Source organism: Medicago sativa, chromosome 3 (assembly GCF_051527215.1).
Source record: "Medicago sativa cultivar Bolivia chromosome 3, Bolivia_mono, whole genome shotgun sequence".
In the NCBI taxonomy this organism is placed as follows: domain Eukaryota; kingdom Viridiplantae; phylum Streptophyta; class Magnoliopsida; order Fabales; family Fabaceae; genus Medicago; species Medicago sativa.
In genome coordinates, this window is record NC_140751.1 from 87390592 (window position 1) to 87404905 (window position 14314).

The following is a 14314-nucleotide window of genomic DNA, read 5'->3' on the forward strand; positions in this document are numbered from 1 at the left end:
TTAGGTGAGGAGGCTAGTGTTTGTTGGGGTGATTTCCTTTGGAGACAACTTCTGTTACACGGGTCCATTGGGCCGGTTAATTTTTCTTCGAGATCGGGAGTCGGCGTCTAGCTGCAATCATGTTTGACTTGATATGGTGTTCTCTGGTGTACCGGGGGCGAGGGATGCTCTGCTAATTTGGTTCTAAAGTCTGGTGGGCCGATCACTTTTGATTCGAGATCGGGAGTCAGCTATTTTGGCTCAAGTTGGTTTTTGGGCTTTTGTTTTGTGCTTTCGGTGGATCGGAGGTCGAGAGGTTGTGAAAGCTGCATGTTCATTCGGTTAGGAGCTTTTCGTATGTGGCTCAGTTTGGGTGTTGCAGTCTGGGAGTTTTATTTTGAGGGGTGTTCTTTGGGAGTGAGTAGTGACGATGGGTGGTTGTTGATATTGTGTTTACAGTGTTTGTTTCTGTTAAGGTGTCCGTCTTAGGTGGTGATGAGTTTTGGTGGGTTTATTTTCAGGGGCTTTGTTTGGGGGTTATGGTGTACCGTCTATATGCGGCACCATTTGTATCTTGTTTCGTCCTTACCTTGCGTCTTGTTGGGATGACGTTTAATAATATTTGCTGATTCAAAAAAAAATTAGTCAATGTAACTTGTGCTGCATAAAAAAATACTCAACAATGATAAACTAAGTTCAGCGTGGCCTTCCGAGTGAAAAGTCATCCACACGGCTTTGAAATGTTTCTTTCTTGAATGGAAAGCACATGATTAGAGCAAACTTAAGGATTAAAGACTCAGATTAGTTAGTTCACATTAAGAAAAGGGAGAAAATAAAATAATCACACCCACCACACAAATCATTTTGATCAAAGATCGACCAAGTCGTGAGTAATGCTAACACCGCAGCCATATTCTTTATATATAAAAAATATTCCGCAGCTATATATATATATATATAGAATTAATATTATCCAAATATTAATATATGTTTATTTGAGAGGCTCTTACTCGTACATGCTTTCATTTGTCCGGAATCCATTGACCAAATATTTTAAGGATTTCATTTGTTTATTAAATGTTAACCATGTCACTATGCAAGTATAATTGTATTATGCGGTCTGCAGGTTGGTTTTGAGTTATCCACAATTGTGTGACTAAAATTTAAAGAAAGTTTTAGTTATAGTATTTAGGATAGCCCAGCATTTTTTTTTTTTGGAAAGATAACTCATTTCATTTCATCCAAAATAATATAGTGAATACAATATGTAGAATGATAGAAAATAGTGGGACTAACATGTAATATAGACGCTCAAGCAAGATTGTGAGCGACTCTATTAGCTTGTCTCCTAACATAAGCTAGAGCATAACTAGCATTAGAAAAAAGCAAAGTCCAACAAGTAGAGAGTAAAATTCCTAACTCATTCACATAGGAGCTATTACCAAGGATTGCATTCACAACTAGCTGACAATCTCTTTCGAATACTACTCGATTGAGATCAAAATCAAGAGAAATTTGGAGGGCTTGTTGTATGGCGGTAACTTCACATTCAACTGCAGTTGGAATAGAGGGAAAAACCTTTGAGTGAGCTTGGATAAGTTGTCCAAGGCTGTCTCGAAAACAAATACCAACACCAAATTTTCCTTCAGCTTCAAAAATGGCGCAATCTACGTTACACTTGATCCAATCTGTCGGTGGTCTAGACCATACTGGAGTAGCAGACTGCACATTATCATTGGGACGGTTGCACCACTTGAAGTCTCGAACAATATCCAATGCTATGACACAAGATGTGTTTGCATTGACTGGTTTTTGCTCCCATAAACAAGCATTACGCGCGCGCCAAATACTCCATAAGATAGCTACAAATCTAGCACAATTTTCTGCCTCAAGCACTCTAAGAATGGCAAAGATAATAGCGGAAAAACTGCCACTGGACGTCATGTACGGTGCTATCATGCCCGAAAGATTTGTTGCTTTCCAACAGTCAATAGCAAACTTGCAATGCATAAAAAGGTGCATTTCATCTTCTAGGTCGTTATTGTTGCATGTAACACAGGCTAACCGGCAAGGTACTCCACGACAGGATAACCCAGCATTGATCATAATATAAACAAATTTCATTTTTAATTCCGTTCCTATTAGCAAGTGTGGTTGTTACCGAAATTTCATAAAATTCTCATTGTAAACAGGACTTTAGTAAAACCCATATGATTGTTAATGATAAAATCAATTGTTTTTTTTTTTTATTATCTAACTAGATCTAAAGATTTGAGCTCCCCGTAGAAGGGGTGTTGTAGCTGCAAAAAAATTGACGTTCAAGTCAATATATATGTGATTGAGCAGCGTGAGAGAGGTTTATAATGAAAAATGTGTGTGCATTTCATTCAAGATGTGGATCATCTTGTAAGTGGAGATTAGAGAGATCAATACTAAAGTCAAATGAAGATAAGATAGAGTCTTATACAAGAAGAAGATCATACACCTCAGTGACTTGTGACACAAGTTACCACACACTATGAGTTATTTTTAGCTGTAAAACAGAAATAACTACTTCCGTTAATCCTAGGAAAGTTAGTTATGATGAGTTGATATGACATGTCCCTGCGTACACCCTCCGGTCACTATTATAAGCAAAAATTCGCATTTGAGATTCATTCAATTAATGATGTATATAATCTTTATTATAGACCACGTACATTATTTAATGAATGAACCTAAAATGTTGATTTTTGCTTATAATAGTGACCGGAGGGTTTACATGATAATTTAATGTGATACATCGGTAATCTAGCATAAGTGATTGTAGCTTGTAAGCTTTGTTATTGATTCATCATGTGAAAATTCAATGCAATTCACACTATATTTTTTCTCATTTTCTCTTGGTTTCCTTTGCTTTCTATTAATATTTGATTCTCTCAACAAAGTCTCGATGTCATTCTCTTGTGCTCTAAAAGTCATAGTGTGAAATGGAAAGATACGCTGGAATGAGGTCCGCGAAATAAAGCCTTGCTATGTATTCTCCAAGTGACTCCAATCTATGTTGGATTTGAACCCAATTCAAAAAAATTAAATTTCAATTCGTTCACAAGTAATGAAGAGCATCTTTAAGTTCAATTGAAAAAAAAATTACTTGTTTCAAATTAAATTTTCAAGTAAAAAAAATAAAAAAATTGGTACCAAGATATTACTACCATCCAATGACAACTAAGCTGCTGAATATGCATGGACAGGTCCTGAAGTCTATCAAACGGAGGGTAAAAATGATGAATAGTAAACACTAAGTATTTTTTTTTTTAATATATAGTTTGTCATTCATTGCAATAAATTGTTGAGCGCCAACCTGGTAAAAAATGTGGGATTCGACTTAGGCGACATTGTGGCGGGCTATGTCACATGACATAGCCAGTAGTATTGCGCCACATGTCATTTTTTTTTTTTATAAAAAAAATCAAATAAAATAAAAGAAAACAAACACGTTCCCTCACTCACTTCTTCTTCTTCTCCTTCAAAACGCTCACTTCTCCCTGTGCTACCCACCCACAATCAGCTGTGCACATGCCGCCTTCACTTCTCCACCATTCACCACCTCCTTCCTCCGTCGCCGCCTCCCTCCGCCGCCGGAATTAGGTTGAACAACCAATGCCAGCTCGATCTGGATCCGGACCCATCAGAAAGTTAAAACTCTATTTACTCGCATGAACATTAAGTTTTTTCAAGAAAAAATTGTCAATCATCTTCTCTTAGCTATTCGCTTTTTTGCATCATTCTATTCGGATTGCAAATTTCATTTCCGCTAGGATATATAAACAATTATAATAGCTGCATGAATGAGTATGTCTCTGAACTTACACATAACATTAATCATCTTACAAATCAATAATCATTGGCTTTATGCATCTTTCGATTGATTCGTAAGTATCTATTTTTTTCTCCACTGTTGAATTCACCAGTTCTAGTTATTTACCCTGATACAAAATTTACAGGTAAAGTCGGGATCATCTTTGCACATCAGACAGGGCTATTATGTTGAGTGTGATTGAATTGGGTATTTGGGTTCATTCTTTTATTGTCAGGATGAGGATTGTTACCTCTGGCTTCCATCGGGTACTGCTCTTATTAATATGTATTCAAGATGTTTGATGAAATGCCGGAAAGAAATATAGTCACCTCGACTGCCTTTGAAACCAAACTCTGTTATTTGGAGGACTTTGCTTGGGGCATGTGTGAATCATAATCATCTTGCGTTGGCTGAAAAGGCAAAGGGAAAGGATCATTGAGCTTGACCCACATCATGATGGGATTATGTGCTTTTATCAAATGCATATGGTGGAGGTTCAAGTGAGGTTTGGTGTGGGCTCAAGTGAGGTTCAAGCACTGTTGGGCTCAAGTGAAGTTGTGATGTTTGGTGTGTGCTCAAGTGAGATTTCTGGCAGAATGCAAACACTGTTGTTATAGTTCAAATATGATGATGATATGTTGTAATCTCACTACTGTATTTTTCAAAAATAAACAAGCATTATATGTTGTAATATCACTACTGTGTTGTAATCTCACTGCTGTTATAGTTAATGAAATTTTCTTTGCCCTGTCAAAAATAAACTCATAACAGAGTTAATGAAATTTTCTTTGCCCTGTCAAAAATAAACTCACAACAGAAAAAGGAAAAAAAAAATGACACAATTTATAAGTTGCAGTACCATAAACAAAAAAATGCTAAAACCGCAACGCATAAATGCAGGTAAAAAAAACCTGAAACGCTGCAACACATTATTAATGCAAAAACGCAGGTAAAAAAACCAGAAATGATGCAACGTATTAACGCAGAAGTGCATAAACGCAGTTTCTTTAATTATCACCAGAAACAATCAAATAACCCTACCTAACAATTGCAATCGAACAGTGATGTCGGAGTATACATGTAACAGACTACACGCATACACAAGCCTCACACCCGAAAACCCCATATAAACAACCCCCAAACTGCACCAAAAAACCAGCAAGACATTTGCTGTCACAAGTGCTTTCCTGCCAAAAAACACAGCATAGCAGATGCTGTCCCAGCGAACAGAAACATCCCAGCAACAAAGTGCCACCACCGAAGAAGCACACCAAGCTGCCCAGGACACCAGAAGCTAACAGCATAGCAGATACTTGTTCAAAATACAAAATCAAGGTATATTTTTTAGCGCATCTCTAAAACATTTTCAATGTAGATCGCCGGTCAATCAAGGTAAGAATGTGCTCCAATATTTGGACCGTCAAAGGGTGCCTACGTTAATAACAAAGAGATAATTAGTATCTTGATACTTTTGTATGTAAGGATATTTCATAATGAAAAAGATGTGAAATTACCATTAACATGGCTGTGTAGTTAACTTGATTTTCTTGTGCTTGTGAGGGCACATAAGTTGAAGGCGCAGAACAAGATATTCCATCGACCATATGAGCTGTTAATCCTTTAACCTAAAATAATTATGTAAAATTAAAATAAGCTAATTTTATTAATTCTTTAGCCATATTATTAACACAAAACTGGGCCAACATAAACACCTTACTAGACAGCCATACCTGTGCACTTCTTTGTTTAGGTGGAGCGCGGCTAGATGTAGCTTGACTATGCTGCTTTTCAAGGCAACTTTTAAGTCGCTTGGTTCTTTTTGAGCCGGGTCGATTCTTGAATCCCTTTGCTTGCATTGGATCAGAACTCATAATTGCCGGACGAGCACCGTTTTCACCGTTCTTATCCATAGCTTGTGCGCGAGATTCCATCATTTTCTTTAGCATGTCATCTACACTGTTATCAACAAACTTGAGGCTTTCTTCATCATTTGATGCTTCAGCCGCTGCTCTAATGAACTTAGAGACAACTTGTCTGTACATTCGATTTCTTAACAACTTAGGATCTCCTTCAACCTCATTTCCCATAAAATCTTGCACAATGCCATAACGGGCTTCCCTTGTCCACCTTCTTAAGATATACACATCAGACATTACCTTAACAGCATTCAATTCAAAGATCTTTAATGCATGTGAACAAAGTATGCCAAATGTCTCAAACTTCAAACAACTACAAGCAATGAAAGTTGAGACATGATTAAATGACACTCTCCAAGATCCTTCGTGTTTTTCCTTAGTGATGACATATTGGCAAAGAGAGTCAGTTTCATGTCTAATTGGTACAGATAGAGCTAATAGTGACTTAAACTCATCTTGAAACAATTCAAAGACAGTGTGTGTGTATACTTTTCCCATTTGGGTTAGTATTGGTGAAGTTTCATATTTCAACCTTGCAAGCTTATGTGAGGATTCATACACACAACTCAATTCTTTTGCTCTCTTCTCATCAACAACTCTTTCGAAATGATTGAAGAATTCTAGGATATCCACATTTGGTTGCATACAAGACTTGAAGTGAGCATTCAAACTTTCACTAAGTTGTGTACTTCGCATGCCAAGTGTTAATACTTCCTTCATATAACACGCCGCCCATTTTTTTTAAGCCCATAAGTTGTCTTGATCCAAGATTTATCACGAATATTATATTCGTTGATCAAATCAAACCAAAGTTTCTCAAAATCTGATGCATTGTCAATATCATACATGCATTTTTTTATATCTCTAAGCAGAAAACTTCCTCCCTTCATCAAGTTCCCAAGATGTTTGACTCCATTTTGTAACAAGTGTCATGTGCATAAACCATGGTGAGTCTCAGGCATCACTTTTTCAAATGCACTTGCCATTGATTGATCTTGGTTAGTGAAGATCGTCTTTGGTTTTTTGTTGTTGTGTGCTTGTAAAAATGTATCAAACAACCATTTAAATGACTCAATTATCTCATCATACATTAGTGCTGCACCAAAAATGATCGAACCTCTATAATGGTTAAAACCAGAAAAAAAAAAAAAAGCAAGTGGTCTATTGGCATGGTTGGTGCAATATGTGGTGTCTAATGAAACAACATCACCAAAATACCCGTAATCCAAAATCATACGTGCATCACACCAAAACACATTTGTAATTTGTTCTTCGGCATCCATCTGATATGCATGAAAGAAGGATGGATTCTCCAACAATTGCCGTTGAAAATATTGTGAAAGACATCCAATCTCACCATACGCCATACTTCTTTTTATTTTTTCAGTGATGTAGTTTCTTACATCCTTCACTGTAAATCCTACATTAGCTCTATGCCCTGCATGAGTGCTCATAAGTTGAAATGTGGACTTCTGTCTTAATCCAGAGTTATTGGCCATATCAATTTCATATGCTTGTACTTCAGTTACCTTTCTATGCGATCGAAGCATGTGTGTAGCCTCTGGATTTTGTAGGTCATGGTTATGTTCATCTAGAAACTCATGGATGACCAACTTTCCGTTCTTACAACGTGAAAGTGTAATTCTTGCAAGGCAATTTGTTCTAATATCAGCTCTCTCATATTTTCCTTCATATGCATTTTTGATCCCTGTATTCTTCACCCCTTCCTTACAACAAACGAACCTACATGATGTTACAGTACCGTCTTTCTTCCTGTTTGTAAAACGTACTCTAATTCCGAAGCCCACACGTAAACCATAAGCAAGCCAAAATTGTTTAGCCTCTTCCATATTATCAAATCCCATTCCAACCTCTGGCTTCCAATCAACATTTATAGATGCCATGTTTGATTAAACTATCTAAGGAACAACAAGAACAACATAAGTCAAGCTATTAAACAAAGAAGAAGTAGAGTTTATGTAACAGTAAGAAACAAAAACACTTAAATTATCGTGGCATGGTATTTTGAAGTATGAATTGAACTAAGGGTCTAGCATGGCATGGTGATCAATCAAACAGTGCATACAAAACAATGCATACAAAACATTAATAAAGAATGAATGATAAGGACACAAATTCTCAAGGATCAATCAATCATTTTTCCTATTTCACAACAACAACAGCAGCAGCAGCAACATTAGTCAAGCCATTAAAAAAAACAGAGTTAAAAACAGAGTTAAAAACAGAGTTTAAGTAACATTGCAATGGGTTCTGTATCATCGTCAAATAAAACCCTAACTTTCCTAAAATCAAATCCCAATGAATTGAAACTAGTTCAAAAAGGTTTGTTTTGTTCCTAATCAAGTGTTCCTATTATCTGCTTTCATTGAAATTTAAATTTTTATTAAGGTTTGTTCTCATTCATATGAGCATTTCAATCATTCAAAAGAAAAATAGATAAAGAAAAAAAAACCTTATTATGGCAGGTTCATGGCAGGTCGATGGCGGCGGAGGCGGTGGCGACTGACGGTGACGACCGGTGGTGGAGGAAAAACAAATGATGATGGTGGTGGGGTTTTGTTTTTGAGAAGAAGAAGAAGAATGTGAGGCGCGAACGTGTTCTGCTTGCTTTTGTTCCATTTTTGTTCCTTTCTATTATTTGATTTGATTTTTGGTTTTAAAAAATGAAGTGACACGTGGCGCAATATTACTGGCTATGTCATGTGACATAGCCCGCCACAATGTTACGCAAGTCCGATCCAAAAATGTGGTTGTTAGAGTGATGCCTCCACATGCCCGTAATTAATTTTAAAAAAGTGTGATATTGTTACATTTATACTAAATTGCAGTTTTGTCCCGCCACTATCACGATCTAGCGATTTTACCCTTCCACCCAACATACACATCTTAAATGAGCAATTTTAACCTTCATTCTTTATCCCTCAGTTGTAATTTGGAGGCACCTTTATTTATTTTTTTTGAAACGGCAAAATATTATTAACCAACAAGCCCGTGCAAGATGCACTAATAAGCTCGGGTGGATAAAAAAAAATACAAGGGGAAATCGGTTGCCACAAAACACCGACTCGAAAAAAAAACCCCTAAAAAACCACCCCAACACAACCTCCAAAATGGCAACAGCTATGACTCTGAAATCTGGCACACAAAACCGAAATTCAGTCCCATAGCTAAGCCTGAAGAGAACTCAGCAAACACACCAACCCCAGCACGCGCAGGCAGAGGCTAAGAAGCCAGCAGCCGCAACCAGAACAGCAGCAACCTGCTACAAACCGCACCACACAACCAGAAAAAAAACAGCACCCCTAAGACACAAAAACCAGCAGAATTCAGCAAGAAAAAAAACCACTCCCTGCCTCCACAACCGAGCCACACAAAGAAACCAGGCTAAACAAAAGGCTAAACAGCCAAAAACCAAAGCATAGCAGCAGAAGCAGAAACAAGCTGCTGCTATACCCACAGAACCAGTCACCGCCTCAAACATTCTCGCGGACTCCACAGCCACTCGTAGTATAAACAAGGTTGAAAATTAAGTTTTGCCAACGACCACTTCAACGACAACAACTTAATATCTTCAACCACCTCATCCCATCTAGTCACAACATCCTTAAAAATGCACTCATTCCGCGCTTTCCAAATCACCCATTGGAGGCACCTTTTGATTTTGACAAGATCAAAACTGATATGGTATGATTTTTATCTATTGTGGCGTTGATCCCCCTTTGGTCATTGCTTGATTGCTTGGACTATAAAAATCCATACAGGGTCTTGTTCTGGCTTAGAACGGGGCCCCGCAAGTGGGCAGTGGGATTGGTCCCATCGGATTAGTCGGTCCTTTGATCGGATACCGAGTTTTTAAAAAAAAAACAAATAATCGATTTTATCATTATCAATCATTTGGGTTTTACTAAAGTCCTGCTTACAACGAGAATTTTATGAAATTTCGGTAACAACCACACTTGCTAATGGAAAGGAATGAGAGACAAAAGAATATTATCAAGCCTCTTCAGAGGGATGATGTTTTGAATGAGCAATTTTAACCTTCATTCTTTATCCCTCAGTTGTAATTTGGAGGCACCTTTTGATTTTGACAAGATCAAAACTGATATGGTATGGTTTTTATCTATTGTGGCGTTGATCCCCTTTGGTCATTGCTTGATTGCTTGGACTATAAAAATCCATACAGAGCCTGGCTTAGAACGGGGTCCCCCGCAAGTGGGCGGTGGGATTGATCCCCTCGGATTAGTCGGTCCTTTGATCGGATACCGAGTTTAAAAAAAAAAACAAACAATCGATTTTATCATTATCAATCATTTGGGTTTTACTAAAGTCCTGCTTACAACGAGAATTTTATGAAATTCCGGTAACAACCACACTTGCTAGCGGAAAGGAATGAGAGACAAAAGAATATTATCAAGCCTCTTCTGAAGAGGGATGATGTTTTGAAGAATATGGAGAGAAATTTAGTCACAATCATCGTCCGCCTTTATTGTGTAAGTCATTTGACGTGCACGCTTAAACTACTAAGCTCAATGATAAAAGTTTAACATTGTAATTTTAAAGCACAAAGTACAATTTCCATTGAGAGCCGTTCTAACATGACCACTAATGTCATTTTAATTACGAAAAATTATGTCATCCCTCAAATTTTTTATGTAAAAAAATCGTTTATGTAATTCTTAGTTGTGCAGTTATTAATGAAATTTAGTGCATTTTGTTAGAACGTCAAAGTTTGATTTATATCGTTACTACTCTTTTGTAGTATTATCAATGAACAAAACACATTTACCCCAAGACAATCAAAGGCAAAGTTGAAGCTCCAAAGGCAAAGCACAATGCCTTACATATGTTCTAACAACACATCATAAGTGGTTCTAAAGTGATACAATAATTTCATAAAAGCTTGAAAATCACATTGACTTAGCACATTAATTTTGAGAATCCAATGCAATCCAAAATATGCATTGAATCTGCCACATTGATACAAAAGTTTGGAGTTTGAAATAACTAGTTTGATGTCAACATCTACTAGTGTGTGATGGTTAAAGTGGGGCATATGCAATCAACACTCCTTGTTGATAAAAATGAACAATGTTTGAATTTCACTCTTGTGAACTACGTGGCATCACCGACCCGCTCTTTTTTTCTACTCTACCACCATTCATTTCATTCATTCACATTCACAATTTTCAATTCCTTCGCTTCCAAATTCTTCCTTCTTTCTTTCCGTCCACAGTCCACTACTCTCTTTCTTTCTCCGTCCACCGTCCATCATGATCTGCTCGCCCCGGTCCAATAAACCCGGTTTAAACTGGTTCGACCGTCTCCGGTCCAATAAAGGTATCCCAACCGACGATAACCTCGACCTCGACACTTTCCTTCTTAATCTCGCCACCCATTCACCTCAACCCCGCCCCATTAAACCGGTTCGCCACCGTCCACCAATAACCAACGACGATCCACCGTTAAACGCCGTCCTCTCTCATCTCTTCAATCCCGGCGCCGCCACCCTCACCTCAAAGAAATGTCCCAGGAAACAAGCAAACCCTAAAATCTTCCTCCCTTCTTCCACCACCACCATCACTGTCAATGCTCCCGCTGCCACCGGCGCCGATGCAGCGGTGGAGGTAGAAAATCGAGGTGTGGAAGGTGAAGATGGCGAAGAAGATTTGGAGGGTTTTACGAAAAGTGAGGTTACTGTGATAGACACGAGTTGTCCAGTGTGGAAGGTTGATAAATTTGTGTTTAGAAAGAACAGTGTTTGGAAAATCAGAGAGAGGAAACAAAAGAACAAGTTTGTAGCCAAGAAGAAGAGTAAATCGACTCATGAGCTTGACATTCATGGAATTGGGTCCTCCAAGTAAGAACATTATTGTATTCAAACTAAAGTATATAATTTTTTAACTTTGATAATCATCATACGGTTATACCATATATGTTATGTTACTGACTTAATTTATGGTGTTTCTATATTGGGTTTTGCTGTTATGGAATGTTGTGTGTTGTTTTCATCGTTATTGCATGCTGGGAAATTGGAGTTGTCTTTATATTTTATGTTGGTTTTGTTAGATTGTTTCCTTTTCTATTTCAGAATTGTGTTGATGGCGAGTTTATAATGACTAATGTTAGCGTTCCTTTAACTATTAATTTATGATTGTTCCATCTCCGGTCAACTTTAACTCAATAATAGTAGTATTTTGGTGAACAATAGAATTGAAGCTGTTAGTGCAATGTGGGAAAATCTTTAGTTTACTAATCATATGTTATCATTTACGATCTGTTTCATGAGATTGGAATCTCAATCGCAACCTTTTCTACCCGGCATGGGTTTCGCTACATTTCTTATCAGGCCTAAGGCTATAACTTTCCTTTTTGGTCAATTCTATGGTGCGCAAGTTAAACAAGTCTTGCATCATGCACAACCTAGATTCTGTCATCAGATATTTTATATCATTGGATCAATATATTTCACCATTAAATTAAATGAGATATGATGCGACTTATTAATCCAATGGTGAAAAAGACACTTGTTTATGGTGCTAGATCATTTTGCTTGTGCATTTTAGACAAATCCTTACTTTTTAGACTGGTTTGGGATTCAACCATCGAATTTCTGTTCTCATTTCTAATCTTAAACTTCATAAGGTTACTTAACTGTTGCTGGAAATTTACAGTTATTTTCGTAATTTCATTACAGATTCATATAAGTTCCTCTCCCTTGTTCATATTCATAACATAATAAATATTTGCTTTCAAGCACTTTGTTTTCTCAATGTAGATTTTTTATGTTATTAAAGTCTAATAAATCATGTTGTTTACGACAACTTTTCTTGTGTTCCAATAAAAGAAATGTCAAGTTTAATTTTATGTGATGCTTAGAAGCAAACCTCATTGTATATTTCAATAGCTTTTAGTATATTGAGGCATGTGGTGTTGAATAAAATGTTTACAAGGACCGTGGGTCGAAGATATTGTGTTTGTGGTGCTTTTCAAATCCATGTTCAGCATTTTATACGAGCTTTCATCCTCCTTCTGCTACTTAATTAGTTGCACAAGAAAATACGATAAAGAATACATATCTTACTATAAATGAACTGTGGGTCGAAGTTATTGTGTTTGTGGTGCTTTTGGTGTCCAATTCCCTTTTACTGTGATATTCCTAATTCTCTTTTGTTGGGGTTAACTTAGACATATATGTTACTATCACTTGTACTGTCCTTTTTCTCTAATATAAGTTTGATGTTAAATTCCGTTAGCGATATACTACAGCTGTTGGTTAAACACCACCTGACAGCCATAAAATAACACGAAGGAATGAAAGAATGTGATCTCATGATAATTGATTTTACTGCTAGGAGACTCTGTTATAGTGTTATGTACCCGTTTCTCACTGCATTTTGAAGATAAACCCCTATGCTTCTCAAAGTAATGATACTCTCAGACACATCTCACTCTTTCTCTTCCAGCTATCGTATATCTGAATGCACAAGTTATCCACACACGACCATTATGAGGCAATTGATCACTTTTCATAACTTTATCATTATTTATTCCTTGATGTATTTAGTTCGAGGGAATATCATTCTCTTTATACTTTTTACATAAGTTTTAACACACACTTAGTTGCGGTTCAGCATGGAATTTCCATGTTCTTTAAGAGTTATTTCAATTCAATGTGCTTACTCTAACACCAGTATACTGTATACATATGTGAATCTGTTATTGGTGGTCAGCTTGTTTTATAATTTACCATTTTAAAGCCCCTTCTCATCAAAGGCTTTTAGGAAATTTTCATTTGATTTCATATGTGATGTAAATTTGAAAGCAAGCTAGTTTTCTGCCAGCTGGTATTGATTTATGCTTAATGGTGTTAGGAAACTGCTTTGTTAATACAGATTATAGAATTTATTACCAGCATGTCCTTGATATTATTTATTTTTTTTCTGCGTGGAGTGACGATTACAAAGCAGTTATTTTTTTTATTTTTCTTTCACTATCATACAGATGATATGATGCTATATATATATATATTATGCTGAAACATGCTGTTTCTTAAAGCTGCGAAGCAAAGTATGCAATACATCAATATTCAATACTCTAACATTTGAAATAAGTTGCAATGAACCCACTGATAAGCTTCTTTTATTTCACGGCCACCTCATGAAACTGACATACACATTTCCTGGGTGTGCAATGCTTCAAGCACGCTTGATTGATTATGCAGTACACATAATTTTTATATATCTTGTGCTGATGTTCAGGGATAATGCAGTCAACATAGGAAGAGAAGCCTGTAAAGAAACTGAAGGTGATCTAATGCCTCATCCCAAAAAGAGGCAAGTGCATTTGCTTCGAGCTTCTTGTGGTAACTAACTCTTCATCTGGTGCTTTAATCAGGATGTATTTATGGTAAGTATTTGATGAGTAAAGAACATAAGGAGATTGATTTAACTAGACTACAAAGTAGTCTAGCTGGATTGATCTTCTTCCTTTCATTTCTCCTCTGCAAATACTTTTCTGTTTTTGATTTTATTAAGTATAAATATACCATAATACCTTG

At 36.8% G+C, this 14314-nt stretch overlaps 3 protein-coding genes and 1 pseudogene across 3 annotated transcripts; 1 reads left to right on the forward strand and 3 right to left on the reverse strand.

The window, feature by feature from the left end:
* Positions 1-1290: 1290 nt before the first annotated feature.
* On the reverse strand, positions 1291-1923 carry LOC146941450 (uncharacterized). Its single transcript, XM_085749956.1, has one exon. It carries the CDS (start codon positions 1921-1923, stop codon positions 1291-1293), a length of 633 nt encoding a protein of 210 aa, XP_085606082.1.
* A 1588-nt stretch (positions 1924-3511) lies between these two features.
* Positions 3512-5906, reverse strand: LOC146941451 (uncharacterized). The gene is made up of 4 exons (XM_085749957.1): positions 5559-5906; positions 5290-5429; positions 4977-5114; positions 3512-3634 (listed from the first exon to the last, which is right to left on the reverse strand). The coding sequence occupies exons 1-4, from the start codon at positions 5860-5862 to the stop codon at positions 3512-3514; spliced, it is 705 nt and encodes a 234-aa protein (XP_085606083.1). The 5' UTR covers positions 5863-5906.
* Positions 5907-6412: 506 nt separating this feature from the next.
* Positions 6413-7642, reverse strand: LOC146941452 (protein FAR1-RELATED SEQUENCE 5-like; annotated as a pseudogene).
* Positions 7643-10926: 3284 nt separating this feature from the next.
* On the forward strand, positions 10927-14158 carry LOC146941453 (fantom protein). The gene is given in 3 exon segments (XM_085755238.1): positions 10927-11614; positions 14016-14033; positions 14035-14158. Coding segments are annotated over 3 exon segments (642 nt in total). The 5' UTR covers positions 10927-11027; the 3' UTR covers positions 14072-14158.
* The last annotated feature ends 156 nt before the right edge of the window (positions 14159-14314 follow it).

Coding starts and splice junctions, on each gene's coding strand:
- LOC146941450 (XM_085749956.1), bottom strand. CDS start 1,923: ATGACGTCCAGTGGCAGTTTTTCCGCTATTATCTTTGCCATTCTTAGA.
- LOC146941451 (XM_085749957.1), bottom strand. CDS start 5,862: ATGTACAGACAAGTTGTCTCTAAGTTCATTAGAGCAGCGGCTGAAGCA. Junction 5,115..5,289: donor AAATATCCTTACATACAAAA/GTATCAAGATAC, acceptor CTATGCTGTTAG/CTTCTGGTGTCCTGGGCAGC. Junction 3,635..4,976: donor TGACAGCAAATGTCTTGCTG/GTTTTTTGGTGC, acceptor GTCCGGATCCAG/ATCGAGCTGGCATTGGTTGT.